General features: G+C 35.6%; 2 protein-coding genes across 2 annotated transcripts in view; one reads left to right on the top strand and one right to left on the bottom strand.

The window, feature by feature from the left end:
• Positions 1-11,422, bottom strand: part of LOC123649449 (zinc finger protein 345-like) — a 62,302-nt gene extending 50,880 nt beyond the window's left edge. Inside the window, exons 1-2 of the mRNA XM_045567586.1 lie at positions 11,392-11,422; positions 10,666-10,797 (exon numbers count right to left, since the gene is read on the bottom strand). Coding sequence (XP_045423542.1) covers positions 10,666-10,797; positions 11,392-11,422 — 163 coding nt within the window. The remainder of the gene's footprint in view (positions 1-10,665; positions 10,798-11,391) is intronic.
• A 286-nt stretch (positions 11,423-11,708) lies between these two features.
• Positions 11,709-20,043, top strand: LOC123649447 (zygote arrest protein 1-like). Its single transcript, XM_045567585.1, is given in 3 exon segments — positions 11,709-11,762; positions 18,975-19,362; positions 19,406-20,043. Coding segments are annotated over 3 exon segments (1,080 nt in total).
• The last annotated feature ends 7,237 nt before the right edge of the window (positions 20,044-27,280 follow it).

Below are 27,280 nucleotides of genomic sequence, written 5' to 3'. Positions count from 1 at the left end.
TTTCATCCTATTGGTGTCTCTGCATCTATAGTGATTGTCTTGCAGGAAGCATATATTTGGATCTTGGTGTCATTTTTTTTAAATACAGCTTGAAAATTTGAGTTATAATTGGTTATGCAATCTTTTCATATTAAATGTTATTATTGGTATAGTTAGATTTGCATCTACCAGTTTGCCTTTTCTTTTCTATAGATTGCACCCATATCCTTTGGGTTATTTAATTTTTTTCTTTACTGCCTTCTTCTGCACTAAGTACATTTTTCCCATTAACATTTTAATTTATTTAATAATTTTTTCTCTATTTTTTTTATTTCCTTATTGGTTGCTCTAGTGCTTATCATTTATATTTAAGTAATCAGATTCTGTTTCAAATTTATATTAACATAATTCCAATGAGATATAGAAATTCTTTATATAGCTCAATTTCCCCCCTCCCTTTCTTTGATATTAATTTTATAGTTATTTAATTTACATGTTATAAATTTAAAAATACACTGTTCTAGTTATCTCTTTACATAATTTAATTAAAGAAACTGAGAAAAGAAAGTAGACCAATTATATATTTACATTTTTGTGATAATTATCTTTTTATTTCTCACATCATATTCCTATTATATGTTCCTGTAGTTATTGTCCAGAGCCATTAACTGAGCCCAATACAGGTTGTTACCCCAACCACCATGTGTAGCTACTGGAAAATATATTGTATTTCCATAAACACAGACCCAGTTGTTCAATTATATACATACTTTATATAATTGCTTTTCAAAATAACACAAGAAAGGAAAAGAACTGATCATCATGTGTGGGCACACAAGCTTTGCCTACAGGGTTGGTTTGTGTTTCAGGGTGCCTGGTTTCTACTGTCCTCTGGCCTTGGGGCACCAGAAAATTCTACATCAGTACAAGGCAAGCAGTGTGTTCTGAGCAGAGGGCCAGCATAGGGTCCACCCAGCCGACCAGGCAGGCAACTTTGGGCCATTTATGGTCTCTGAGCCTCTGTACCCTACTCCCCACAGTTGTCAAGGAACCTGGCCTCAGTGAGCCCCCTCCCTGACAGTGGTCATGGCTACCCCTGCCAGGCTGCAGATCTGCCTGCAGTGTCTCTCCCCAGGAAGCCCATGTTGGGCTGATCCTGATTCCCTTTCCTGAGAATATTCATAGGGTGAAGCTCAGCAAAACTTCCTGCTTCTTTAATGAGGCCACAAGTAACAGGCAGTGATTCTGGCTAACTGAGAAAATAGTTACTTTTGTTTGCTTAGAAATTTTTCAGGCCTGGTCCCCATTTTAATTTTACTTTAACATTCTTATCAAGTTAATGTACTAGCAGCAAATTTTCTGTTTTTTTTTTTTTTAAAGAAGAAAACATCTGGAATATCTTTATTTTCCCTCTAGTTTTGTAAGATAGCTTTTCTTGGTACAGATTTCTTCACTGATATATATTTCTTTTTCAAAGTCTCGCTCTTTTGCCCGGGCTAGAGTGCCATGGTGTCAGCCTAGCTCACAGCAACCTCAAACTCCTGGGCTCAAGCGATCCTCCTGCCTCAGCCTCCCGAGTAGCTGGGACTACAGGCATGCGCCACTATGCCCAGCCAATTTTTCTATATATATTTTTTTAGCTGTCCATATAATTTCTTTCTATTTTTAGTAGAGACGGGATCTTGCTCTTGCTCAGGCTGGTCTCGAACTCCTGACCTCAAGCGATCCACACGCCTCGGGCTCCCAGAGTGCTAGGATTACAGGCGTGAGCCACCACGCCTGGCCTACATTTTTTTTTTTTTTTGAGCACAAAACACAAAAGTTTAAAAAGAAGGAATAGAAAAACTTCCAAGATGGCAATAAAATGAAGACCTAAGTAATCAAGTGAACTGAGCAATCAGTTTGTAGAGATGGAAGCTGGTGAGCAATTGGACTGGATTGGAGAGAGCTGGAAAAATTGTATTTTCAGAGAGCAAAAGTCTGGGGATGAGGGTGGCCTGGGCCAGGGAACTTTTTTGTTAGAGGATCAAAGATGACACATGAGAGCGGCTATAGTTTCAATATGTGTCCCCTCCAAAACTCATGTTGAAATTTAATCCCCATGGTGGCTGTATTGAAAGGTAGGGCCTTTAAGAGGTGATTGGGTAACAAGGGCCCCACCCCTCATGAATGGGTTAATCGATTCATGGCTTTATGGATTCATGGATTATTGGGTTATGATGGAAGTGGGACTGGTAGCTTTATAAGAAGAGGAAGAGAGACCTGAGAACACTGACACGCTTATCTACTTCACCAAGTGATGTCCCAGGCTGCTTCAGGACTTTTCAGAGTCCCCACCAGCAACAAGGCCCTCACCAGATAAAGCCCCTTGATGTTGGACTTTTCAGCCTCCATAACTGTAATAAATTTCTTTTCTTATAAATTACTCATTTCAGGTATTCTGTTATAAGCAACAGTAAACAAACTAATATAAGAGTACACCATGCCAAATCTAAACAGGATGAGCTTGTGCCCTGACTATAATCCATAGTTTTACAGGAAGAAAAACCACCATTTTAACATTGAGTAGTGTTTAATTAATAAAGAGGATCCGAAATGTGGCCATAATAATCAGGGCAAAGGTTAGAGTTAATTATTAACAAAGGTGTGGTTGGGTGGATGGAAAAAGTTCGATAGTTGCCAAGGAGTGGGTGCTCTAACGGTTAGTGCATAAAGTAAAACAGCATGTGAGTAGAAATAGTAGAGAAGACTGGAAGATGGGGTGAAGAGCACATCCCCACTGAAGCCTGGTACTTCACAACAAACTAAGATATAGAAGAAGGTCAGTGCTGCTTGGAATGGAGCTGTCCTTTACGCCCACTACAAATTCATCTGCAAAATATTCCTGGGCTAAAACTTCTTTGCATTTTGCTCCCCATTACAGGTTCCCTGGCTCAGAGCTTTCTCCTCTGGAGGACAGAGCCCCTTGCCTAAGGAGATCTGGCAGAGGGAGCACTGTACTAATTCCCTCGAAGGTATTTGTAATCTAGCTGTGACCCCTAAACCAGGGATTACTGGGGAACATGTATGCAAATTACCAGGAATCACTTGCACCAGTCAGAATACACTGAGAAATATGATATGGCATTCTACTCATTTTTAAAGTTAGGGTTAGTTAGAGGCTTCTATTTTGTTAACAAGGACTGATACAATCCAACCCACCAAGACAAGATGACCTGGAAAATGAGATCACACATGGAAAAGTTTGCAACCCAGGTGTTCCTTACCTGCTATTTTCTAGTAATTAGGTAACTTTGGTTTCCCACTTTCATAACTGTTCCCTTTACAACAATCCCAAGGCCAAGGGATTGTCCTGCTTCTACAGATGATTACGGGCCTGTCAGAAGATGGGCTGATGGAATCTTTTCCTTATAACCATGTCTCAGGAACCTCACCTCACACACGCTGACTCACTCCACAGGCTCAGCTAGGTGGGTGTCTACTTCTCCACTTCATTAACAGTGAAAGCTCAAGACTCAGGTGGGTGTGAGATGAGGTAGGACTGTCTCAATGAAGTACTGGAATTCTCTTCTTTTAATTTTAGTCATATTTTAATGAACTGTAACTAAATACAGATTTTTCCAGATGAAAAGACCAATTTTATGGGTCTTATGAGGCCATAAATTTATAGATATTTTTAAAAGGATGTTTATAATTTGTAATGTTGTATTTCAACTGAAATTGTATTTTACTTTCTTGTTTATTAATTTAGCATAATGTAGGGACTTAGGTGACGTTTACTTTTTAAAATCCAGGAATTCTAAATAAATTCAAAATGACTTAGTCATACTCCTTTCTTTTAAGTATAAAGATGCTGTAGAATATTTACAATATTCCATAGCTGTTTAAAATTATATCATGAGATGTTTTCAACATTTTATATTAATCAAATATTTTATCAGATTACTATATTGTTTTATTTTTTTTACTGCTATAACAATTACTAATAAAGAATTGTCTTCTTTTTGATTCCATAAGACTATCTAGAAATATCACTTTTTGCTATTCATCAAATCTTCTTAGAGTTACTGAATACCTTACATGATGGGTGCTGATAAAATTAAGCATGCTTTCAAATCTTCCATAAAAATAAGCTTTTAGTGTTTTCTGTATTCAAAATAAATTAAACTTATAGCATTTACTGTATATGCATTTGGAGGAGGTCATTTAGTGATGAGAGAATAATATAATTTCCAAATTTGAAAGACACAGCATCTTCTTATTAAGACATCCTTTAAATTTTGTATGTCTACTATTCCCTCTAGAAGTTTGAAATTATAATTTGCTTATTAAAAATTATATTAACATATTTAAATTTTGTTGTTAAAATTCACAAGCAAGTTTTCTGAGTTCAGTAGGCATGGTTTATTCTAGGGTCTATGTATCTTTAACATGGAAGGCAGAGAGAATAAGCTTTTGGAAAAAAGGTAGCAACTATTAAGTCAAGTAAAGGATTTCTCTCTATAAATTCATACATATCAGAAGTTTTTGATCAATATTTTACCTCAGCCATAAATTTCTGAGTATGAGACAGGAATACAAACTGTCAACATTTTTTCTTTAGCATACATATTTGGATTTATGGTCTAGTACCATTATGTATCCTTAAAAACATAATGGAACACTCTTCCATCTCAGAGAAATGTGAGAAATTATAATGGTTTTCCATTATTTTTCTCTCACATAGTTGAATTCTTCTAAGCCTTAAATTAAATTAATTTTATAATAACAATACTTGTGTCCAGGCAACATAACATCAGACAGTAACTGCAAAATTATGTAGTGAAATTTTATGAAGCATTATTATATTGGAAATATCATCATTAAAACTTCAGGGGAAGCATCTACTGTTGAAAACCTAAGTATTTTTCAAGGCATGGTAGGCTAATTCTACACTAAGTGAAGCCTCAATAAAAGAACAATCGTGATCATTTTGATGCAAACTCATGAATATTATGTAGTATCAATAACAGTTTTTGGTTTCCTGGTAATTGAGAGCTGGACTTTAGCAATTCCCTCATAAGGAAAAGAGAGTTTACATGTAGGATTTCTGGATTGGAAACTAAACTGGAAGAGGGACAGATCATTTGAGAAAACACTCATAAGACTTGTGGTAAGTGCAATCATGTTCCCCAAATATATCTAATTCCTAATCCCTTCATCTCCAGATTTTAGGAATAGGTTGTTTCATGGCAAAGGGAAAATAAGGGTGCAGATGGAATCAAGTTTGCTAATCTGCTAATATAACAATAGGAAGATTATCCAGATTAGCAGGGGTAAGGGGATAATTACAGATTTCTATAAACATGGAAGAGAGATGAAAAATAGAAAGTGTAAAACTGAATTGATATGTAAGACTCAAGTGACTTTATTCTAGGTATTTATTTTCTTGAGTCATTTTTAGATAAAATTTTGTTCATTTCAGATTTACAAATACAATGGAGTAATTTCATAAGCCTATCAGTCTTTTCAGTAGTAAATATTAAATGAAGGAATGTAGAACAGAAATTTTTTCTTAAGAGAGAAAGGCATTGGCCAAATAGGAGTGTAGTGAGCACTGTGTACAGGCAAGTATGGATTTGTTGGTGTGTGTATGTGTGTGTGTGTGTGTGTGTGTGTGTATCATATTAGGTAGAAAACAGTATGTAGGCTGTATTTTTAATAATTTATATGAGCTAGTCAGAGTTATTAAAAATAATTGGGTGAAGTAAAAATGATGGCAGTGGGTGACAATTTTGACTATTGAAAAACAGAATGTTGATGATGTGAAGTCTATTGGTTTTTCCTCCAGATATATGAAATATGTTTCCTTCCTGCTATTAGTTGAACACACTTACCACTTATGTAACCACTGAAAACTACCTTTCTTTTCCAAGCTGATATTGGACTCTCAACCAGCACCTTCCTTCTTTTAGTTCATATTTTCACACTCGTGGATTGTAGGGAGAAGCCCACTGACCTGATCACCTGTCACTTGGCCCTCATCCACATAGTGATGCTCCTCACTGAACTGTTTTGGTTTTTTCCCAGGTCTGTGTGGGTCACTGAATTTTCAGAATGATTTCAAATTTAAATCATTTTTCTATATAAACAGGGTGATGAGGGGCCTCTCCATCTGCACCACCTCCCTTCTGAGCCTTCACCATAAGCCACAGCACCACCTGCTTGCCAAGGTTTAAAAATATATATACAAAATTACATTTTACATGTTTTTGCCTTTTTATGGTTTCTCAGTTTGTCCTGCAGTAGTTACGTGATATTCAACACTGTGGCTTCTTCCAGTGTAACCCAAACTGATCTCTTGATTCTCAATAAATATTGTTCACTTTCCCCCATGAGCTACATCATCAGAGTTGTGATGTTCACACTGACAATATCCAGGAATGTCTTCCTTGTAGGAGTTATGCTGCTCTCAAGTGCATACATGGTGATTCTTTTGTCCAGGTATCAAAGGTGTCCCCAGCACTTTCACAGCACCAGCCTCTCCCCAAGAGTTTCCCCAGAGTAAAGGGCCACCTAGACTATCCTGCTGCTAATGAATTTCTTTGTAGTCATGTACTAGGTAAATTCAATCATCACATTCTCCGGCACCGTGCTATGCATGTACAACCCAGTCATCCTGAGTGTCCAGAGTCTTACTGTCAATGTCTATGCCACCATCAGTTCTTTGGTGCTAATCAGTGCTAATAAAATAACTAATATTCTGTAGAATATGCAATGGAAGTGCCATCAATTTTTAATAACTTAGTTATGAAAACTTCTGAAAAAAATAAGATTATTCTGTCATCAGTTAAATTATTCAAGTATCACAGAATTTGCTGATTCAATAAAAATATATAAAATTTTACTTTTAAGAGTCAAATACTATTGTACCTGTGTTAATCTTTAAGTTCTGGCTTCCATTAAAAATTTGAAGATTTTGCTCTCACCTTTATACGCTGTCTATCTCACTGCTTTTAATTTTTTCACTTCTCTTGGTGTTACACAATTTTACTATTATTTCTATTAAGTAGTTTTTTCCATCTCTTTTGACATGAATTCTGAATTCATAGACTTATTCATTATTATTTTTAGCAAATTATAAATTATCATTTTTTGGTTATCTTTCATTCTTTTTATAATATGTATTCTAATGTAAAAGTTAAAAGTGTTTTGTCCTTCATTCTATTTTCATATCTAGTCCTCTCATCAACTCGGTTTAATTCAATGTTTAGCTTACACTTTGTATTTTAAGTTCACTTCTTATATTTTAATTGTTTATTCTTTGGTTTATTTCTAAATATGGCTCTTTAATCTTAGAATTTCTTGTTTTTCTGACATTATTTTGATTTTTTATTTTCCCTGTTGTATTTATTTAAATATTTACAACATAATTTCAGTGTCTTAATTTTATATGACATCTAATTTCTTCTGACCTTTCATCTTGGTAGCTGATTTCCTTTTGTGCTTAATAATTTATAATTTACTTCTCACATTTGGGAGATAATACATTTGGGATGTCTTCAGTCAGTTTATTTCTTTCTGTTTCTTCCAACTGCCATGCTGGAAGTTGGATAGAACCCATGTGAATTTGACATCATTGTGATTTGTCAATAAGTGAAAAGAGTATTTGATTTTTAGTATGATTACTCCTCTGATGTTTATTTAATTTTGCTCCTGAGAAGTATTCATATTTTTCTTTTTATTTAGAATTTAGAGATTCTTATAATTTGTAGTGTCTGTACTAAAAGTTTTTGCACTACATATAATATGTTCTATAAGCACAAATATCCACAGTGTACACATGAATAGAATATTTCATATAGATATTTTCTGGCAGACAACAGTACCTCATGAAACACTGCAATTCTTTTTTCATTTTGAACATTTCTATCCTTCAGATACACTATATAGTAATAATAATTTGTAGAGAGTGATTATATTTTAACATGTAAAATTCTAATTTATACTGTATGCAAATTTTGAAAAGATATACTCCATGTTAGTGAACAGTGCCTATATATGGCCAGAATTACTGTGTTTCTACAACCATAAGCTAAGAGGGTACAATCATTTACCTAAACTCAGGTCTCTTGGCTCCAATCCCCACGCCGCCTCTTTAGCATATACGTGACTCTTTAAAATAATCTCAGGTAAGAGTTTCCATTTAATCAAGAAGTTCAAAGAGACTTAAATGTAATTTGTATGTGGAAAGATATTACTGGATAATTACATTAACTCATAATTTATATAGTCATTCCACAACTTCTAAAAAATATGACTTTTTTGTTATCTGCTTTAAAAAAGTTAATGACATTTTAGGCCTAAAACATTACCATTTTAAATAATTTTCCATCTTATCAAAAAATAATATGTATCTCATGTTTTCTAGTGAATAATGAGGTCCATTGTCACTATGTTTAATAAATCAAACTTTCTAATAAAATTATTTAATATTTTATGTTTATTTATGCATTGCATACCAAAACATTTTATTTCTATGGTTTTAGTGTCACCTAATATCATTATAAATGTGTCAATGTATCATTGTGTATAAATCATTGTATTATACATTTTAAACTCTTAGTAATTAAGTCTATATGTGTAAATGACTTAGAATAGTAACTAACAAAACATATGGACATAATGATTATTTACCACTCTGATTTGTCAAATTTCCACTTATTCATACCATTCATCATTTACTATTTATTTAGCATTTGTTCTTAATAAAATTTATTTTATTGTCCTATCTAAATATTGATGAAAACTATGAGGGAGGCTCAGTATGCTATTTTTATAAAGTCTAAAGTCAAATGGCATGCTTTACTAGTTTTAGATTAAATAACACATTTTACATATACCATAAATATACAGCAATCACAGTCATATGTTTCATCCTCCATCAGAGGTAATTTTGGATCATTCACTGATTATGCCAAAGCCTCATTCTCCTACATCATACTGCCTGAGTTTTCAGTATTAACTGCTTAGAAAAATCCAGAAACATAGAATACTACAAATTTGAAACGAATACTTTGATAGGCACAAATTATCAAAGTAAATTCAAAAATAAATAGAATATATAAATAGACATATAATATGTAAAATGATTCAAATAACTTAAGATCTTTCCACAAAGAGAAGCATAGAGCCACATTCTATGACTGGTAAATTCTACTAAACATTTAGTGAAGAATTAATGCCAACTCTTCCCAAACTCCTCCAAAACATAAAATAACATTATTGAGAATACTTTCCAGTTCATTCGATGAGGACTGTATTATCCTGATACCAAAATCAGACAAAAGCATTCAAGTAAAGACAACTATGGAATAATGTCCCTGATGAATGTGCACACAGAAGCCACACACACACACACACACACACACACACACACACACACACACACAAAAACCCAGCAAATTTAATCTAGCAACACATAACAGTGATTGTACATCATTACCAAATTGGATTAATTCACAAATGCAATGTTGACTTAACATCCAAATATCAATCAATGCAATTTACAAACAGAATAATGGGGAAAAAAGACACTTTTAACAGGCATAGAAGAGTAATTGTCAAATCTAATATCTATTTATGACCAAACTCCCAGCAACCTAGTAATACAAAGAAACCTTTCTGCACTTGCTAAAGGGAAATTATGAAAAACCTACAGCTAACATCATAATTATAAAAGACTTTACTTTGAAGTTTTGGAAGAAAAGAATGTTCACTTTACCACCCTATTCATCACAGAACTGAAAATATTCTCCACAGAAATTAAATAAGAAAAATAAATAAAATTCTCCATAGGAGAAAAGAAGAGGTAGAATTTTTTTTTATTGCAGATAACATAAACTTGCATACGTACGTTTGTAAGAAATTCATTACAACTCACCAGAACAAATGAGTTCAGCAGTCACACGATTCAAGAACACAAAAAATTCAATTGTACTTCTACATACTAGCAATGAGTAATATGAAAATGAAATTAAGAAAACAATTCCACTCATTATGGCATAAAAAAAAGAAACATTTAAAAACAAACGTAACAAAAGAAGGACCAGGCTTTAACACTGAAATTTTTTTTAATTTTTGATGAAAGAAATCAAAGAGCTGAATAAATATAAACACATCTAATGTTCAAGGATAGCAATATGTAATACAGTTAAGATGTCAATACTCCACAAACTGATCTAAAGTCCTTCTGCACAATGTTAAAATAACACAGTAGGGCAATCAGACTGAACTGACTCTAGTGCCCCAGGTTCTTACCTAATAATAAACAATATCTAACTCAAATGCATTTTTTTGTAAATTACTAACAAACTCGCATACCAAGTCGGGATACCCCCTGGTGACCCTCCCGTCATCACTGCACGATCTAGGGGAGATGCAGGGCTGCGGACGCAGGGCTGCACAGACAGGGCTGAGGGCTGCGGCCAAAGGCACCGTGCAGGAACAGGACTGGACGCCCGGGGTCCCTGCCACACTCTGCGGGTAGAGGGGACTGAGGACCTTGCTGCACCATTAGCCAGCGGAGGGTGAGGTCCACCAACCCCAGAGCTGACCCCGGAGAGGCCCAGGTCCCGCCACAGCCGGTACTGCTGGTTTCCAACCAGCCCCTCTCCCCATCTCCGGACACGCCGCCCGCAAACGCACCATTTCCTGATGTCCGGGGTGTCCCAGCGTCCTCCCTACGAAACTCCCAGTACTTGCTGGTCACACAGTGACAGAGGCTGCGGTAGAGCCTGGACCTCCCAATGAAAAAGAGAAGGAGCGGAGAAAACGGACCTCAGCAGTAGACACGCGAGGCCGAGGGACAAAGGCCCAGCCAGATCCCGGAAGCCGCCCCCTCCTTTCCGGCAGCGCGCCAGATTACACAGGCCCCGCCCCGGCGGCCCTGATTGGCTAGGGCTCCAGGCCCCGCCCCTCATGCCCTGAGTGACGGAAGATGCGTTCCCTGGCAGAGCTGAATAAGGCCAGAATGACAAGTTCTTAGCTTTCAAGCTCTATTCCCTATTGAGTCCCTTTTTAGGCAGGAATTCCGCCCCGCGCTGGAATCTGGCGCCGCCTGACGGACATTCCCATTTAATCTTGTCTATAAGGTTATATCTATTCATGAATAATATATATAATATTTAAAACTGTACTTTAACCCAATATATTCAAAATATTACCATTTAAACATGTGATCAATATATTATTAATAAAGTTTTTTTCTTTTTGTGGTACTAAATCTTTCAAAGTCACTCTGTATTTTAGCTTCCAGCACATCCCAATTCAGACCAACCACATTCCAGGTGCTCAGCACCCAGTGGCTGCCACATTGAAGTGCAGCTCTGAGGTCTCTGACTCCTCCGACCTCAGAGAAATGAAGGCTCTTACCCTCTTCTTCCAGATGTGAGGGGACACCCATTTCCTGCCAACATCTCTCCTCAGGCCCAAGTGTGGGAGAGGCAGTGCCCAGAAAAGGAGCAGTGCCTGCAAGCAGGTATTTGTCCACAGGTAGACCACTGCTGCCCACCTGCTGCTTGCCAGGGGCAAAGGCCGCTTCCAAAGATCACAGAGTGAACAAAGGATGTGAGGGGCCAGGAGGAGGGAGCCCATGTCTTTAGACAGGTCCACATCCTTTACCTCCAGGGCTTGAATGTGGAGGGAATAGATTGAAAGCAAACTTATTTTACAATTTGGCCTTGGCCCTAATGGTCAGGGTGTGGCTGTCAGTTTCCTCCTATGACGTGGGGCACTGTGTGAGTGTAAGCACCAAACCCATGCACTCATGTCTACGTGCATTTCTGTACAACTCAACACCATATAACAAGAAATCCAACTTTAAGTAAGGAGAAAAGGAAATCAAATCTATAGGGCACCTTCTGTTTCTCAGGTAACTAGTAATCACCCTGTCATTTAATCCTAGCATCCTATCTGCACTGGGTGTATGTGTCAGTTAGCTAGTGCTACATAACAGACTCCAAAATGTCATTCAATTAATACATTTTATATTTCAATTCTATAGTTGAACAATTTTCCCCATTTCATTTGCCATCCTGCTTCATTTTGTTGATAATCCTGGTATCTACCAGTAAAACATACTTTCTTTGGGAACTAATCCAAACCCTAAGTCAGGGTGTCAGAGACTGATAACAGCATGATGCTCAGTCTTTATTTCTACCTTTGAAGAAATAGATAATATAGAAGAGGCAAATGAGAATGATCATACTGAACCTTAAATGAGATGTTTTCCAACAGACTCTTCAAAGCACATCTTGCTATAATGTTCCTGATAAAATATTCTGGCTTATTAGACAGCCAACTATCACAGCAGTAATGTAGCCTCAATAACAACATTAAACCCAAATAGCTATCAATATTCAGTGTTCCTCTTTGTCACAGTAATAACCTTTATTTCACATTTTAATATTTTCTCAATGGCAGTGACCTAAAGAATTGATTTAGAGTTTTCCTGAAAACATTTATCATTGAATACCTCACTTTTACCCTTTTAGATACAGAAAAGGGGAAATACTTGTTTGTAGGATATAGAGTCAAATTTCATATATTATTCAAAGCTGAAGTATAATTCAATATAAAAGTCTATTTCTAATTCTAGAATATTGTGATCAAATCAATTCTGATACTAATTATGAGTTTTTAAAAGTATTAATTGTTTACTGGAAATAACATGAAACATTTTATTACAACTAGATTACCTTAACCAATACTTGAATCACATTAATTGTAATCTAACATAAATAGGTAGCAACCAAAAATGTCAAAATATACAGCAAAACTAGTTATTTTATAAAGAAAAAATCATAAAGTCTATATATTTTTGAATACATTATAATTCAAGATATTTTACCCAAAGTCATCTTTGTAAATGATGAAATAAGGTGCCACATTATTTCCACCAGTATTAGATGATTAAAATCTTCATCAAGCAAATTTAATGTTTGGTAATATTTTATAAAGATATGAAGATATAATTCTAAACACTTCCTATTGATTACATAACAATAGTCACAAAATATTAAAGCACACTCTAACCAAAAGATTGACATTATTGATGTGCAGCAAACAAACACATAATATAGGAAACGTTTATACTGAGCTATAAAATTTTGCTTATCTTGGGTTAGGTTTTCAGGTTTTTGTCTTAGACAGAGATGACACAAGTGCTTGCCTATATCTAATGCGATGATGATGATGGTGGTAGTGGCAATGAAATGTCAGGTCCCATTCTGAATCATTTTTGTATGTGTTCTCATGTAAGCCTCACTTATTTTTTTTAAGAAAATTATTAATATTCACATTATACAGTTGAAAACAACCTAGGCTACAAAAGATTAAATTGCTCTCCCAAGTTCACAAATCCAGATTGCTTCATTTTAAACCACATCATTGATTTCAAGAAGTTTCCCAATTACACTGTGCAGCCAAAATAACTATAAGAGTGACTCTGATTCTCTCCAATTATTATAGCTATGATTAGCTCAAATTGTTTCATTAATCAATAACATCTACAAATTAATTTTCTCAAAAAGCCATCAAAGATAATGATATCAGACAATATATTAGCCTATTCAAACTGAATCAAGCAGACATCCCGCTCCTTAACAGCTCAATTTTTTTTCACATAGAAAATGGTTTTGAGGAGATCCCAACTTGGCCCAGGTGTGTGTATGAAGAAGGATTTTTTAAATTTAATTAACAAAGTAAATACTGGCACTGAAATATCTTCACAGGTGTTAAGCAGAATCCCATATGAGTCATTCAGTCTATATTATTCCAAGAGAGGGGCATTATTCCCCACCTACATTAGAACACAGATTTCACACTTTGTAGGAATATTTTATCACATTAGTGTTAATTTTTAATAAAATCTATTGCACTCACATGCTTCTCTTTGGTCAAAATAAAACTAACAATAATAACAACAAAAAATATACACAAAAACAAATTTGAAGAAATTAACAATATGATATTTTACAGTCATGTAGTCTTTTAATTTGAAGGAAATTATGAAAATAAATAGTACAATGATTAGCAAAGCTGGTTGGGAATCATATCATTAAAACTTGTAGAATCCCTGATTTGCTTTAGTGTATCAGATGCATAATCCAGGAATTATATTTTTAAAACTGTCTCAAAGTATTCTGCATGTCGAAACCACTGAAATTTCAACTTCTCATGTTACATATAAGAAAAATTTTTTTTCCTTATGTACAAAGTATCCAATGTTATTTACTATATTTAAAGTATACAAAATCTATCTACACTTTAACATTTATTATATACAATCAATTCAAACTGATATCTTTAGTAAGATTTGGCATACTATTTAACACAATATCTACTGCAGTTTTCCTAAGTAAATCTTGGAGAATGATAAAAGGAAAACTCATGAATTAGCTTGGCAAACAAAACTGTAACTACAAAATTTTGGACAAATAAAGAGGCAGCAAATAAGTCTGTATTTATGTGAAAGTGAAGTTATAAATGATGAGAAGAAACCGTACCCAATTAGTACATGATCCAATGTGCAATCAGTAATTATTTTTCATATTTTATTTATTTTAATGTTCCCATGTTGTCCTCTAGTAACTAATTTTTTAAAAGCACCATTGTAAATGCAATTTTTCTTTCACCTTTCATTATATATTGCTTTCTTATCAAACATTGATGTTGTATAGTATAAATCATTTTTAAAATAGCATACCTATGAAATTTATGAGTTTGATATTCTATTATCAAATATCTCAATTAAACAATTAAATAGATATTAAGCATATGTTATATGCTTTCTACTATCTTAGATAATGAGGAAACTGGTGAATAAGATAATTCCTTCAGAGACTCACAAGTCTAGTACTTTGTGTCTTAATATGTACATTATAAGGAACTCAAATTTAAGAATTTTTTTAGCATAAATTATTACTTCTCACTAGTCATCACTGATTTTAATGCCAATAATGATAAAGTGTTATACAAAACTCTCTTCCAAGTTAATACAGTGCTATTAATCCCTAGAACAGTGGCAATGCCTTAATATTATTAGTTATATAATTATTAGAGACAAGCCATTCTCACCTTCACAATTTTTTTGTCAAATACACTCTCCAATTTCCACTGCTATGAGCATAACAGAATGCATTGCCTGTCTTGAATAAAGTAGCTGTGAAACAAACATTTGAACCAGAAAGCTTTCTATTGACCCAGAGATATGAAATTAATCTTTCCAAAGAATAATGTACTTAAAGCTGACCAGAATATAATGGTGTCAAAAAGAAAAGTCATTAATACAAAAGAAACTTGATTTTCCTTTAGCTCATGAATTTATATATATGAAATGCAGAGAGACAATGTTTTCATGAAATATGTATATATTTAAGTTTTCAACATATTGTATTTATATAAAAATGTTAAGAACAAATATTGCTGTTTTACAGTGTCTCTGGCTAATTATATATCTCATATAAAGACTATAATGGCATTTAAAATGAATTTCATACTTTTTTGATAATTTGTCCATCACAAATATTTGCAGAAGATAAAAAATAAAAAGAAATGTTTTGGCTGTTTTCCATGTTAATAAAAAAAGGAACAAAGTATCCTCTGCTATGTAATTCTCTCAGTATGTAATCAGTTCCACATAATAATATTCAGCCCTACATTCATTAAGTAAAAAAAAAAAAAGCATTATTGCCCCAATAACTCAGAATTGAGACCTGTGTAGAAATTTTTGACTATAAAGGAATTTGAAAGCGTATATAACTCCCTTTATTCCTATATAAAGCAGTTCATAACATCTCACTGATAGATTTAATTGTTCATGCTCATTAATTTCTTTGATTCAGGGTTCTTTCATTTTTGTATCTGAAGGACTTAAAATTGAGAAGTGAAAAAATACAACAAAATATTGTCATTCTCTACAAGAATTAAACGAACATTTTTCTCTCTGAAAGAAATGTAACTACATGTATTCCTCCATGCAGCTGCCAAACTGAACTATGACATGGTCAATTCATTCTTTTCGGTTGTCTTCATGATGGATCCACAAGCTCTGTCATTCCCAAGCTTGAATTTTTTCACCTACTAAAGTTGGATGATTTGGGTAATTCATATCAAAGATGCCTGTTTACTGACCTAGTTAAATGACACAGTTACTTTTGTAGAAATAAATGATAATCCCTCTTCCACACACTGAAACAAATACCTTAATGAACCTGTTAGTCACTGGAGCTGAAGGATTTTATATCATCCTTTGTATTTAACTGGAAAAAGCAATAACACTAAGGAAATCTCTTTTTTTCAGACATTGGACATCTTGTCAATTCATATATTGTCAAGAATTAAGTAGATAAATCACCTGATTTAAAAGCACAAAAACAAAAGTTAAAAATACAAGAGGCAAAAAAAGTAATCAGAAGACATAGGTGTTAGTTTTATATGCATTCTGAGTAAATGTTTTGTTCTATATTTTTTAAGGAGAAATGGACTTTCAACAACTTAATTCTACAATTTTATCCTCTTTTAGAAAGCTAACAGCAATGTTCTTATTCTGATGTTGAATGCTTTAAAACAGCAGTCCTCAGCCTTTTTGGTACCAGGGACTGGTTTCATGAAAAAGAATTTTTCCATGGCTGGAGGCCGGATAGGGAGGATGGTTTCAGGATGATTCACGTACATTACATTTTTTGCAGAATCAAACCTCTCTGCTAATGATAATCTGTTGCAGCCACTCCCCAGCACTAGCATCACTGCCTCAGCTCCACCTCAGATCATCAGGTGTTAGATTCTCATTAGGAGCTCACAAACTAGATCCCTTGCATGCACGGTCTACACAGTAGGGTTCGTGCTCCTATGAGAATCTAGTTCCACAGCTGATATGACAGGAGGCAGAGCTCATGCAGTGACGGGAGTGATGTGGAGCAGATGTAAACACAGATGAGGCTTCACTTCCTTGCCCACCCCTCACCTCCTACTATGTGCCCAGTTTCTAACAGGCTACAGACCAGTACAGATCTGTGGCCTGGGGGTTGGAGACCGCAGCTTTAAAAGACCAGGCCTCATCACTTCTAGTAAGTGCTCTGTGGCTTAAACCTCATACTGAGCACAGGATATAATTGTACTTCAAGTATACTCCTTAGGATTCCTTAAAAATCATGTATTTCTTTTCACTTATCCTTGAGTACACAATTACATTTTGTGTTTTTTAATACTTTCATTTTCACAAAATATTTCAGAATTTTTTTCATTTTCTCTGTCTCCTACACTGTGGTTGTTTTCCATAAATTTAAAACACTCAAAACTATTATAAAATTCTAGGGAATATTCTTTATGCTATGATGAAAAACAAATACCATGGACAATGCTGTAGTGTATCTAAGGCTCACAATGCACTGTTCACTAGTACATGAACAAATATAGCAATAAATACAGATCTTTATTTCATCTGATTTTAAATACTAAACTGTTATTGAGTAATGTGTCTTGATGATTAAAACAGTTCATTTATACTGGCCATATTTTATATTAAGTTGTAACACAGGGTTTCAAACGAGTTCCTACAATCTAAGCCCATGCACAGAGCAGCAATGATTGCTATATGAAGTTATATAACACAACAAAATTTGCCTGAACCAGAAATGGCAGTGAAGAGTGGCTTAGTGTTATTTCTGTTGTTACCAAACTTTCAGAAGCCTGGAAGCAGGTTAGTGAATGTTCTGGGTATACTTTACCAGGCTCATTATATTGCATTTGTAGTCCCTTATAGCACATGAGATTACCAGTTTCTTGATGGTAGTATTGTATTCTACCTCTGCATTTTTCTATGCTGTCGGTATTTGGTAAGTGCACCTGGGTACATAGGAGGAAGATTATAGCTATGCACCTGATATGAAAATTCCAGAAACCTAGATACAAGCATGGCAGACTTCAGCTAAATAGTTTGCTCATAATATGTTGATTAATTTTCTTTCAACTTAAACCAAAAGGAAATAAGCCATATAATACAGACTAATTATAGAGTTTGAACATTTGCTATAATATTAAAATGCCTAAGAAAAAGTTCAAGTCATTTCTATGTAGATACGAATTTATGTGTCTTGATAATTCAAATTAGACCAAATTCTTTTGATCTAAAATCCTCTATCTGTAAATAATGCAATTCTCTAAATTGGACATTTCACATATATTCCATAAAATATAGTAACACTGAATAATATAACTTTAGATTCATAAAGTTGTCTTACAAGTCATTTTGTTTTCTCACAAAATATTTTGTAATGAGTAAACATATGGCTATTCAGAGATTTAACACAATCAGATATATTAAAATTGCTCAGTACTATAACTCTCCCGACAAGCCCAAAGAGTTTTTAGATATTTTTTGTACAGAAGGTCAAAAATTGATTTGTACTTGCATGGACATTACAAATCAGAATAAAAAATAAAAGAAAAGAAACTGAATACCAAGTCTTAAAATTACTCTTTAATTTTTCTTTGGAAATATAAGTATATATGGTAAGGTTTAGTCGTTTCATTTTCTTCTCTAATTTTGTTGGTGTAATATTGATTAATGGTCATATATATTGCACGCCAGGGCCTATCTTTCCTTGCATAAATCCTATGCATTCTGTATACTTCGGAAGCACAAAAGGTGGCACAATAACTTCAAATTTAAATTACTCCAGCACTAAGCACACTTATACAGAAAATGTAGTTTTTGTTAACAGGAGCCTCTCTCTAGATAGCGTTTGTTTTTGTATTTGTTTACATTTAATCCTCACATTGTTCCCCTAGATTCACTGAATCACAATTTTGGAATGTAGTTTAGTAATCTGATCTGTTAACAGGTTCTCTAGGTCATTCTTATGTCTCATGAAGTTTAAGAGCTAGGGTCTTAAAAGTGGGGCTGAATAAGAAACAGTTGCCCGTATCAACAGTTTTGCGATTGTTTCCCTTAGAAACTAGGAGGCGCGGCGGGTGGGACGCCTCGGGCTGCCCCCCGGCTTCCCCGGGGATCGAGGCGCCAGGCTATTACCCGTGCCCGGCGCGCTCCCCCTTGCCGCGGCCCCCAGGGGCCAGGGCGAGGCGGGGGCTCCCCTTCCGCCTCCTCGGGCTACTCGGCCGGCGACTGCATCGTCCTCCCCCGGCTTCTGGCGGCTGAGTGCCCCACCGGTTGTTTCACAGCCACCCGCAAGCTCAGCAGCCGCGACGTGGCGGTGCGGGCGACACCGCGCAGCGACGCCCCGGTGCAGAGCTCGCTGGCGCGGCGCACGCTGCAGCCCGGGTCTGGCGACCCCGGCCCTTCCCTATTCCCGACTGGCCCCGGCGCTCAGGGGCCGGCCGGGGGCGGCTCAGCGTCCCGGCAGCCGGCCGTCCGGGCCCCGAGCAGGGCAGGCCCCGAGCGGCGCCCCTGGCGCTTCCTGCGCGCTGTCCCCTTGTGGTGGCCGGTGGCCTCCGGCCACTCACCCACTTCCTGGAGGGCGCCGAGGCCGCGCCCGGCGAGCAGAGGTGTGCGGCGACTGCGGGAGTGCGAGGCTGCCAGGCCGGGAGGAGGGAGCGGCATCGCCACGACGGCGTCCTCCTGTCCGCGGTCGGGGGAGGACGACGCGGTCCTGGCCGCAGCGCGGGAGCTGGGAGCAGCAGCTGACGTGCCCGGGCGGCGGCGCGGGGGACCGGGCAGGTGAGGCGCCTCCGCGGCCCGCGCCAAGGATCCCGGAACAACCTCCGCTCGCGGGAGAGCCCGAGACCTCGGCGACGGAGGGTGCCGAGAGGACGCTCGGCCGCGGGACACAGGTGGTTGCTGCAGAGTCCGGAGCTGGCGAGGAGCGCTTGCTATTCCAGTTCTTAGAACGGAAATACGGCGATTATCGCTGCAAGGACTGCAGCGTCCGTTGGGAGAGTGCTTATGGGTGGTGTGTAAAGAGCACGAACAAGGTTTAATTCAAACTGTTTTGCAGAACTCTGTCACTGCTGCACATTCATTTTTATTTTAAATCCCAGAGAAAACTAGCTCCATCTTGTTTTTAATTTAAAAAAAAATTGAAACCACTACAAACTTGAAAATGTTGATCCTTGTTACAAAATTTGTAAAAAAATTGTAATCTAGAGATAATTAATTCTAACTCTAACTACTCTTCATACTAAAAATAATACTACAGATATCAGGTAAAATTAGTATTATTTTTCCAGAATACATATTCTGAAGAGATTCCCCCCCAAAAATCCTACTTTAAAATGGGAGAATTTTTTTTTCATTGAAGACAGGAGTATATTTGGCTTAAAATAACCTGGTATTCATAAGGGTGAAATAGCAAGCCCAAAATTCTAATATATCAACGAAAACCTCTGTTGCCATTGAAATAGGCATATAAATCCTAATACAATCAAAGAAAAGGAACATATCAGCCAGCAGCTAATAATGAAATTTCCTGGTAAAGCATAAGTTGCCTCAATGGGTTTTTGTAGATTTGAAAGGATTGTGACAATTTCTCCTTCACACATTTGGTAAGATCCATTGAAAAGCATTATATATTCTTTAAAAAGGTCATCAGGGAGATTATAGTAGTTTGTTGTAGCTCTTTACCCAATATTTATTATCCACACAGGCATCTGAGTAAAAATTTATTTTGAAAACTGTAGTGTGCATAAACAAAACCTTTAGAATAACTTAAGAGTTTTTGAATGTGCTATATTTTATAAATTAGTTTTTAAAACCACATAACTATTTTTCCAAGAATTAAAAAAAAATTAAATTTTAGGCTGGGTGCAATGGCTCATGCCTGTAATCCTAGCAGTCTGGGAGGCTGAGGCAGGGGGATCACTTTGAGGTCAGGAGTTTGAGACCAGCCTGAGCAAGAGTGAGACTACTAAAAATAGAAAAATTTGCTGGTCGTGGTGGCATGCGCCTGTAGTCCTAGCTAATTGGGAGGCTGAGGCAGGAGGATTGCTTGAGCCTAGGAGTTTGAGGTTGCTATGAGCTAGGCTGATGCCCCGGGACTGTAGTCGAGGCAACACAGTGAGACTCTGTCTCAAAAATAAATACGTAAAATTAAAAATAAAAAAATTAAATTTTATAAAAGTAACCTTTATAAAAGAAAAGTTAAACTATTATATTACGTTGATAGAACAACCCCAAAGAAAGAAAATATTTCAAGTGGCTTTAATATAGAGTAATTTGACTTGGATCCATGGTGATATTACCCTAAAAAGGTAGGAGGGGATATCTAAAACAAATTTCAGTATCACATTGTTAGTAGTATTATGGAATTATTTTTCTGAGATAGCAAATAATAATTATGTTGGTGTCTATTTTGTTTGAGAAGAAAAAGATACTGATTACACATACAATTCTGAATTTAAATTTAAATTTTAAACTCATCATGTATTTTAAAACTTAATACATATTTCTAGCTCTATTCATTGAAGAAGCCTAGAAACACTGACCAACCCAACAGGAATAATTACTACTAGTAGTCCATATTGTGGTCTCTAAATATTATTTCTCATTAAAGAAACCAAGAATCTTTGGATTTCAGGTATGGGCAGGAAGTGTACAAAATAATCTGGAAATATTCTCTCATATCTAAAGTAAGAAATATGGAAGTTTACAAAGATCATGTTAAAAGGATTCAGGAGCCAAACTAAATAGGTTATCATGGATCAAAGTTGGGAACATTTAAACATTAAACATTTGGATAAAAAGTAATAGATTCAAACACATAAAAATTATATACTCATGAGGTCATACTGGTACTCAAAAACAATCAATCAAATAAACAAGAAAATCTCATTACACAATTTCAAGAAACCAATTCCCATTATTCTGGAAAACAGCAGACAAAAACTAAAGTTACTATTCTCATAGAGTAACCAATTAGTAATAAAAATGATTTTTATATATAGACATTTACCATCTAATAAATGAAGAAGGAATGATAAAATATTATCATTTTTGAAGGCTTTTTAAAATACTAGTAACAGGCAAGGATCAATTTTTTCTTTTTTATTTCTTTTGCTAACATCACACAAAGAGAGATAACTATACATTTTGTGACTCCTTATAGAAAGGTACAATAGCACTACTGAAGAATTCTGGCAAAAAAAAGCTAACTATTACTGGGATCAAGCTTGTCTAACCAATTTATAGAAACTATGAGACAGAGACATGTTAAATGACAATACAGGAATACAATAAGGAAAATTTAGACTTGGAAACATTACAAAATATGCAAAAGGATTTATTAGAAACAAACAGAAGAAGAACAAAGAGTTTGAGGAAGAACCCAAAGAGTCTTTAAAAAGCCATATTAATCCATTACAGGGTATAAACTTAATTTGTTTCCTGATTCAAACAATTTAAAAGTGTTAAAAAATTTCCATCATGATATTAACCTGAGAATTAAAGTGATTTTCAAAAAATAAAATATGTGGATTTTATTGAATCCTCATTAGATTAAATCAATGACTTAAAAAAGAGATGTCTTTGATAGAAACATTAGGGCATAAGCTGGGTGTTTAATGATGGGAGTTTTATGATATTACAGAACTATTGGTAAGTTTATTAAGTGTCTTAACAGCATTAGGGTTATATGAAAAACACAGAATGCCTTTATCAGAAATGGATACTGAAGTATTTATGAGTGAAATGGAAAAATATCTACTATTTAATTTAAAATAATCCAATAAAACAGAAAGCAAGGAAAATTTAAAGTAATCCCATAAAAAGAACAAAAGAAATGAATATAAACTAATATAGAAAAAAAGACATTGTAGATGATATAAATAAAAGAAAACAGGCAAAATATCAATTGCTGTTGAAACTAGGTGATGTGCATATGGGTAGTTAGTTTTGTTATACTGTTGTATTTTATTTTTTTATTTTTATTTTTTTGAGACAGTCTCACTTTGTTGCCTCGACTACAGTCCCGTGGCATCAGCCTAGCTCACAGCAACCTCAAACTCCTGGGCACAAGCAATCCTTCTGCCTCAGCCTCCCGAGTAGCTGGGACTACAGGCATGCACCACCATGCCCGGCTAATTTTTTCTATATATTTTTAGTTGTCCAGCTAATTTCTTTCTAGTTTTTCAGTAGAGACGGGGTCTTGCTCTTGCTCAAGCTGGTCTCGAACTCCTGAGCTGAAATGATCCACCCATCTCGGCCTCCCAGAGTGCTACGATTACAGGTGTGAGTCACTGTGCCCGGCCTATACTGTTGTATTTTAAATTATTCATGATATAAAGTGAAAACACCAAACAAACAAACAATAAACCAAGAAAAAACATTATTCAAGACTCAGCTTCAGAGATCATGATTTAATTGGTCTGGGATGGAATCCAGATATAGTGTTTTTATACTTACTCAAGGCTTCTAATCTGTATCCAGGGTTGAGAATAACCCACAATAGAATAGATACAAGCAAAGCTCTAATATGTTTTATTTTTAATCAAACCTTTTAATTTAAGATAATGTTAGATACATATGCAATTTTAAGAATAGTACAGAGATATCCCATGGACCCTTTGTCTTCATGGTAATATATTGCAAAACTATAGTATAATATAACAATTGGGACATTAACATTGATTGATACAGTCAAGACACAGAACACTTTTGCCACCCTAAGGATTCCTCATGTCGCTCCTTTATAGCCATTCACCCACCCACCCTTATCCTAAAGCCCTAGCAACCTCTGGACAATTATCTAGGTGGTTGAATTAATCTGAATTAGGCTGTCTTCTCTTTTAGCACTTCAAAAAATATTTTGCCACTTCCTTCTGGCCTTCATATTTTGCAGTGAGAAATCAATCACTCAAATTATTTTTCTCCTGTAAGTAAAGTATGTTTCTCTCTCTCTCTCTCTCTCTCTCTCTCTCTCTCTCTCTCTCTCTCTCTCTCTCTCTCATCTCTCTCTATCTCTCAAGACTTTTTTCCTGGTCTTTAGTTTTCAAAAGTTTGACTATGATGTGTCTTGGTATAGATTTCATTGGGTTTATACTATTTGGGATTTGCATAAGTTTTTAAATCTGTAGGACTATGTGTTTTGATAATTTTATAAAGCTTTATTTATCCATTGTTTCCTTGAGTATTTCTTATCCCTATTCTTCTCCTGTCCTGGAACGCCAATGATATGAGGATGACTTTTGTGCTCTACAGTGAATGCCAACACAAGAAAATTGCTGAAATGACAGAAATGGAATTCAGAATATGGATGGCAAATATGACGAATGGAATTGAAGAGAAAGTTGAAAACCAACAAAAAGAAGCCAAAAAAAAAAATTTCACAAAATCAGTTTAAAAAAGTCACTAAAGAGCTTGACAAAATTATTAAGCATATAATAGAACTGAAAGAAATGACTCTTTCAAGGATTTTCAAGATGCAACAGAAAGTTTCAGCAACAGATTAAACTAAGGTGAAGAAAAAATCTCAGAGCTTGAAGACAAGGCTCTTGAGCTAAACCAATCACTTAAAAAGGCAGAAAAGAGAACGGGCAGAGCAATCATTTAGAGAGATATGGGACTATGTGAAGTGAACAAACATAGAAATTATAGGTATCCTTGAGGGAGAAGAAGAAAGTACTAAAAGCATGGAAAATCAATTTGGGGGAATTATTGTGGAAAACTTTCCCAGTATCACCAGAGATCCAAACATCCAGACACAAGATAGTCATGGAACTCTGGGAAGATTCATAGCAAATAGAACATCTCCAAGACACATAGTATTCAACCTGACCAAAGCAAAGTGAAAGAGATAATTCTACAAGCAGCTAGACATAAGCAACAACTGATTTACAAGGGAAAACCCACCATAATAACAGCATACTTCTCAGCAGGAACCTTACAGGCCAAAAGGGAGGAGGCCTCCATCTTCAATCTCTTAAACAAAAGAAGTGGTAGCCTAGAATTTTGTAGTCTGCAAACTAAGTGTCACACTTGATGGAGAAATTAACTCTTTTCCAGACAAGCAAATGCTAAGGGAATTTGCCAAGTCCAGACCTGCCCAGAAGTACCCAGATCTGCACCATAAATGGATCAGCATGATAGACCCCCACCAGTGTAAAAAACTCCAAGAGCAAAAGGTCAGAGCCCAGTCACCACAATGGCTCAAAAAGCAAAACAGCAAGAAAGTTCTACTCAACAGGAAGAACAGAAATCCACCTCCAATTATCAATTCTTTCCATAAATGTGAATGGCTTGAACTGCCCACTAAAGAGACATAGGCTGCCTGAACAGATAAAAAATACAAGCCAAATATCTGCTGTTTCCAGGAAACACATCTAACCCAAAAGGACTCATTCAGACTCAAGGTGAAGGGATGGAAAATAATATTCCATATAAATGGAAGCCAAAAGAAAGCTAGTATAGCAGTTCTCATATCAGATAACACAGACTTCAAATCAGCAAAAGTAAAGAAAGACAAAGATGATCATTATATAATGGTAAAGGGAAAAATTCAACAAAAAGATATAACAACTTTAAATATTAATGCACCTATCACAAGTGCGCCAGACTCATAAAGCATATCCTACTTGATCTAAACAAAATGATAAACAGCAACACCATAATAGCTGGAGACTTCAACACCCCTCTGACAGAACAGGACAGAAATAAACAAAGAAACAATGGACTTAAACAGAATTCTATAATAAATGGTCCTAATAGACATTTATAGAACCAAAACCTACTGAAAAAACTACTGAATATACATGCTTCTCATCAGCTCATGGAACATTCTCTAAGATTGATCACATCCTAGGCCACAAAACATGCCTCAACAAATTTTAAAAAATAGAAATTATACCATGCATCTTGTCAGACCACAGTAGAATAAAATTAGAAATCAACTCCAACAGAAACACTGATCACTACACATAGTCATGGAAACCAAACAACCTAATACTGAATGATAGTTGGGTCAAAGAAGAAATTAAGATAGAAATCTTTGAACTAAATGATAAAGGGGACACAAGTTATCAAAATCTGTGGGATAAAACTACAGGAGTCCTGAGAAAAAAATTCATAGCCATAAATGCCTACATCAAAAAAGCAAAAAGATCACAAACAAACAATCTAATGAATCATGTCAAGGAATTAGAAAAGTACAAACCAATCCCAAAACCAGTAGAAGAAAGAAATAACCAAGATCAGAGCAGAACTAAATGAAATCGATAATAAAAGAACTATATAGAAGATTAATGAAACAAAAAGTTCTCTGAAAAGATAAACAAAATTGACAGGCCTCTTCCTAGATTTACCAGAAGCAGAAAAGAAAGGAATCAAATAAGCTTAATCAGGAATGAAAAAGGAGAAATTACAACTGATACAATGGAAATACAAAACATCATCTCTCAGTACTATAAAAATCTCTATGCACATAAACTTGAAAATGTGGAGGAAATGGACAAACTATTAGAAACACACAGCTTCCCTAGACTCAATCAGGAAGAAGTAGATTTCCAGAACATACTAATATGAAGTACCACAATTGAAGCAGCAATAAAAACTATTCCAACAAAAAAAAAAAGTCTCAGACCAGATGGTTTCATACCCAAATTTTGACAGACCTACAAAGAAGAACTGGTACGTATCCTGCAGAAATCATTCCATAACATTAAGAAGGAAGGAATCCTCCTCAACATGTTTTATGAAGCCTGTGTCACCTAGAACAAAGCCAGGAAAGGACTCAACAAAAAAAGTAAAAGGGAAGAAAGAAAGGAAAGAAAGGAAGAAAAGAAAGAAAGAAAACTACAGACCAATATCCCTTATGAATATAGATGTAAAAATTCTCAATAAAATTCTAGTAAATTAAATTCAGTGCACATAAAAAAAAATAATCCATCAGGACCAAGTGGGCTTCATCCCAGAGATGCAAGGATGGTTCAACATACACAAATCTATAAATGTAATTCACCGCATAAATAAAAGTAAAAACAAAGACCATATAATCATCTCAATAGCTGCAGAAAAACCATTTGACAAAATTCAGCACCCTTTTATGATAAGAATGCTTAACAAAGTAGGCATAGGTGGGACGTACCTCAAAATTATACAAGCCATATAGGTAGGACAAGCCCACAGCCAACGTCATAGTGAATGGGGAAAAATTGAAAACATTCCTCCTTAGAACTGGAGCCAGACAAGGTTGACTGCTCACTATTGTCACTTCTATTCAGAATAGTGCTAAAAGCCCTATCAGACAAGAGAAGGAAATCAAGCATATCCAAATGGGGGCCAGAAGTGGTCAAACGATTGCTCTTTGCTGATGAT

This window comes from Lemur catta, chromosome 13 (genome assembly GCF_020740605.2).
Source record: "Lemur catta isolate mLemCat1 chromosome 13, mLemCat1.pri, whole genome shotgun sequence".
Lineage (NCBI taxonomy): Eukaryota > Metazoa > Chordata > Mammalia > Primates > Lemuridae > Lemur > Lemur catta.
This window is presented reverse-complemented; position numbering and strand designations above follow the sequence as displayed.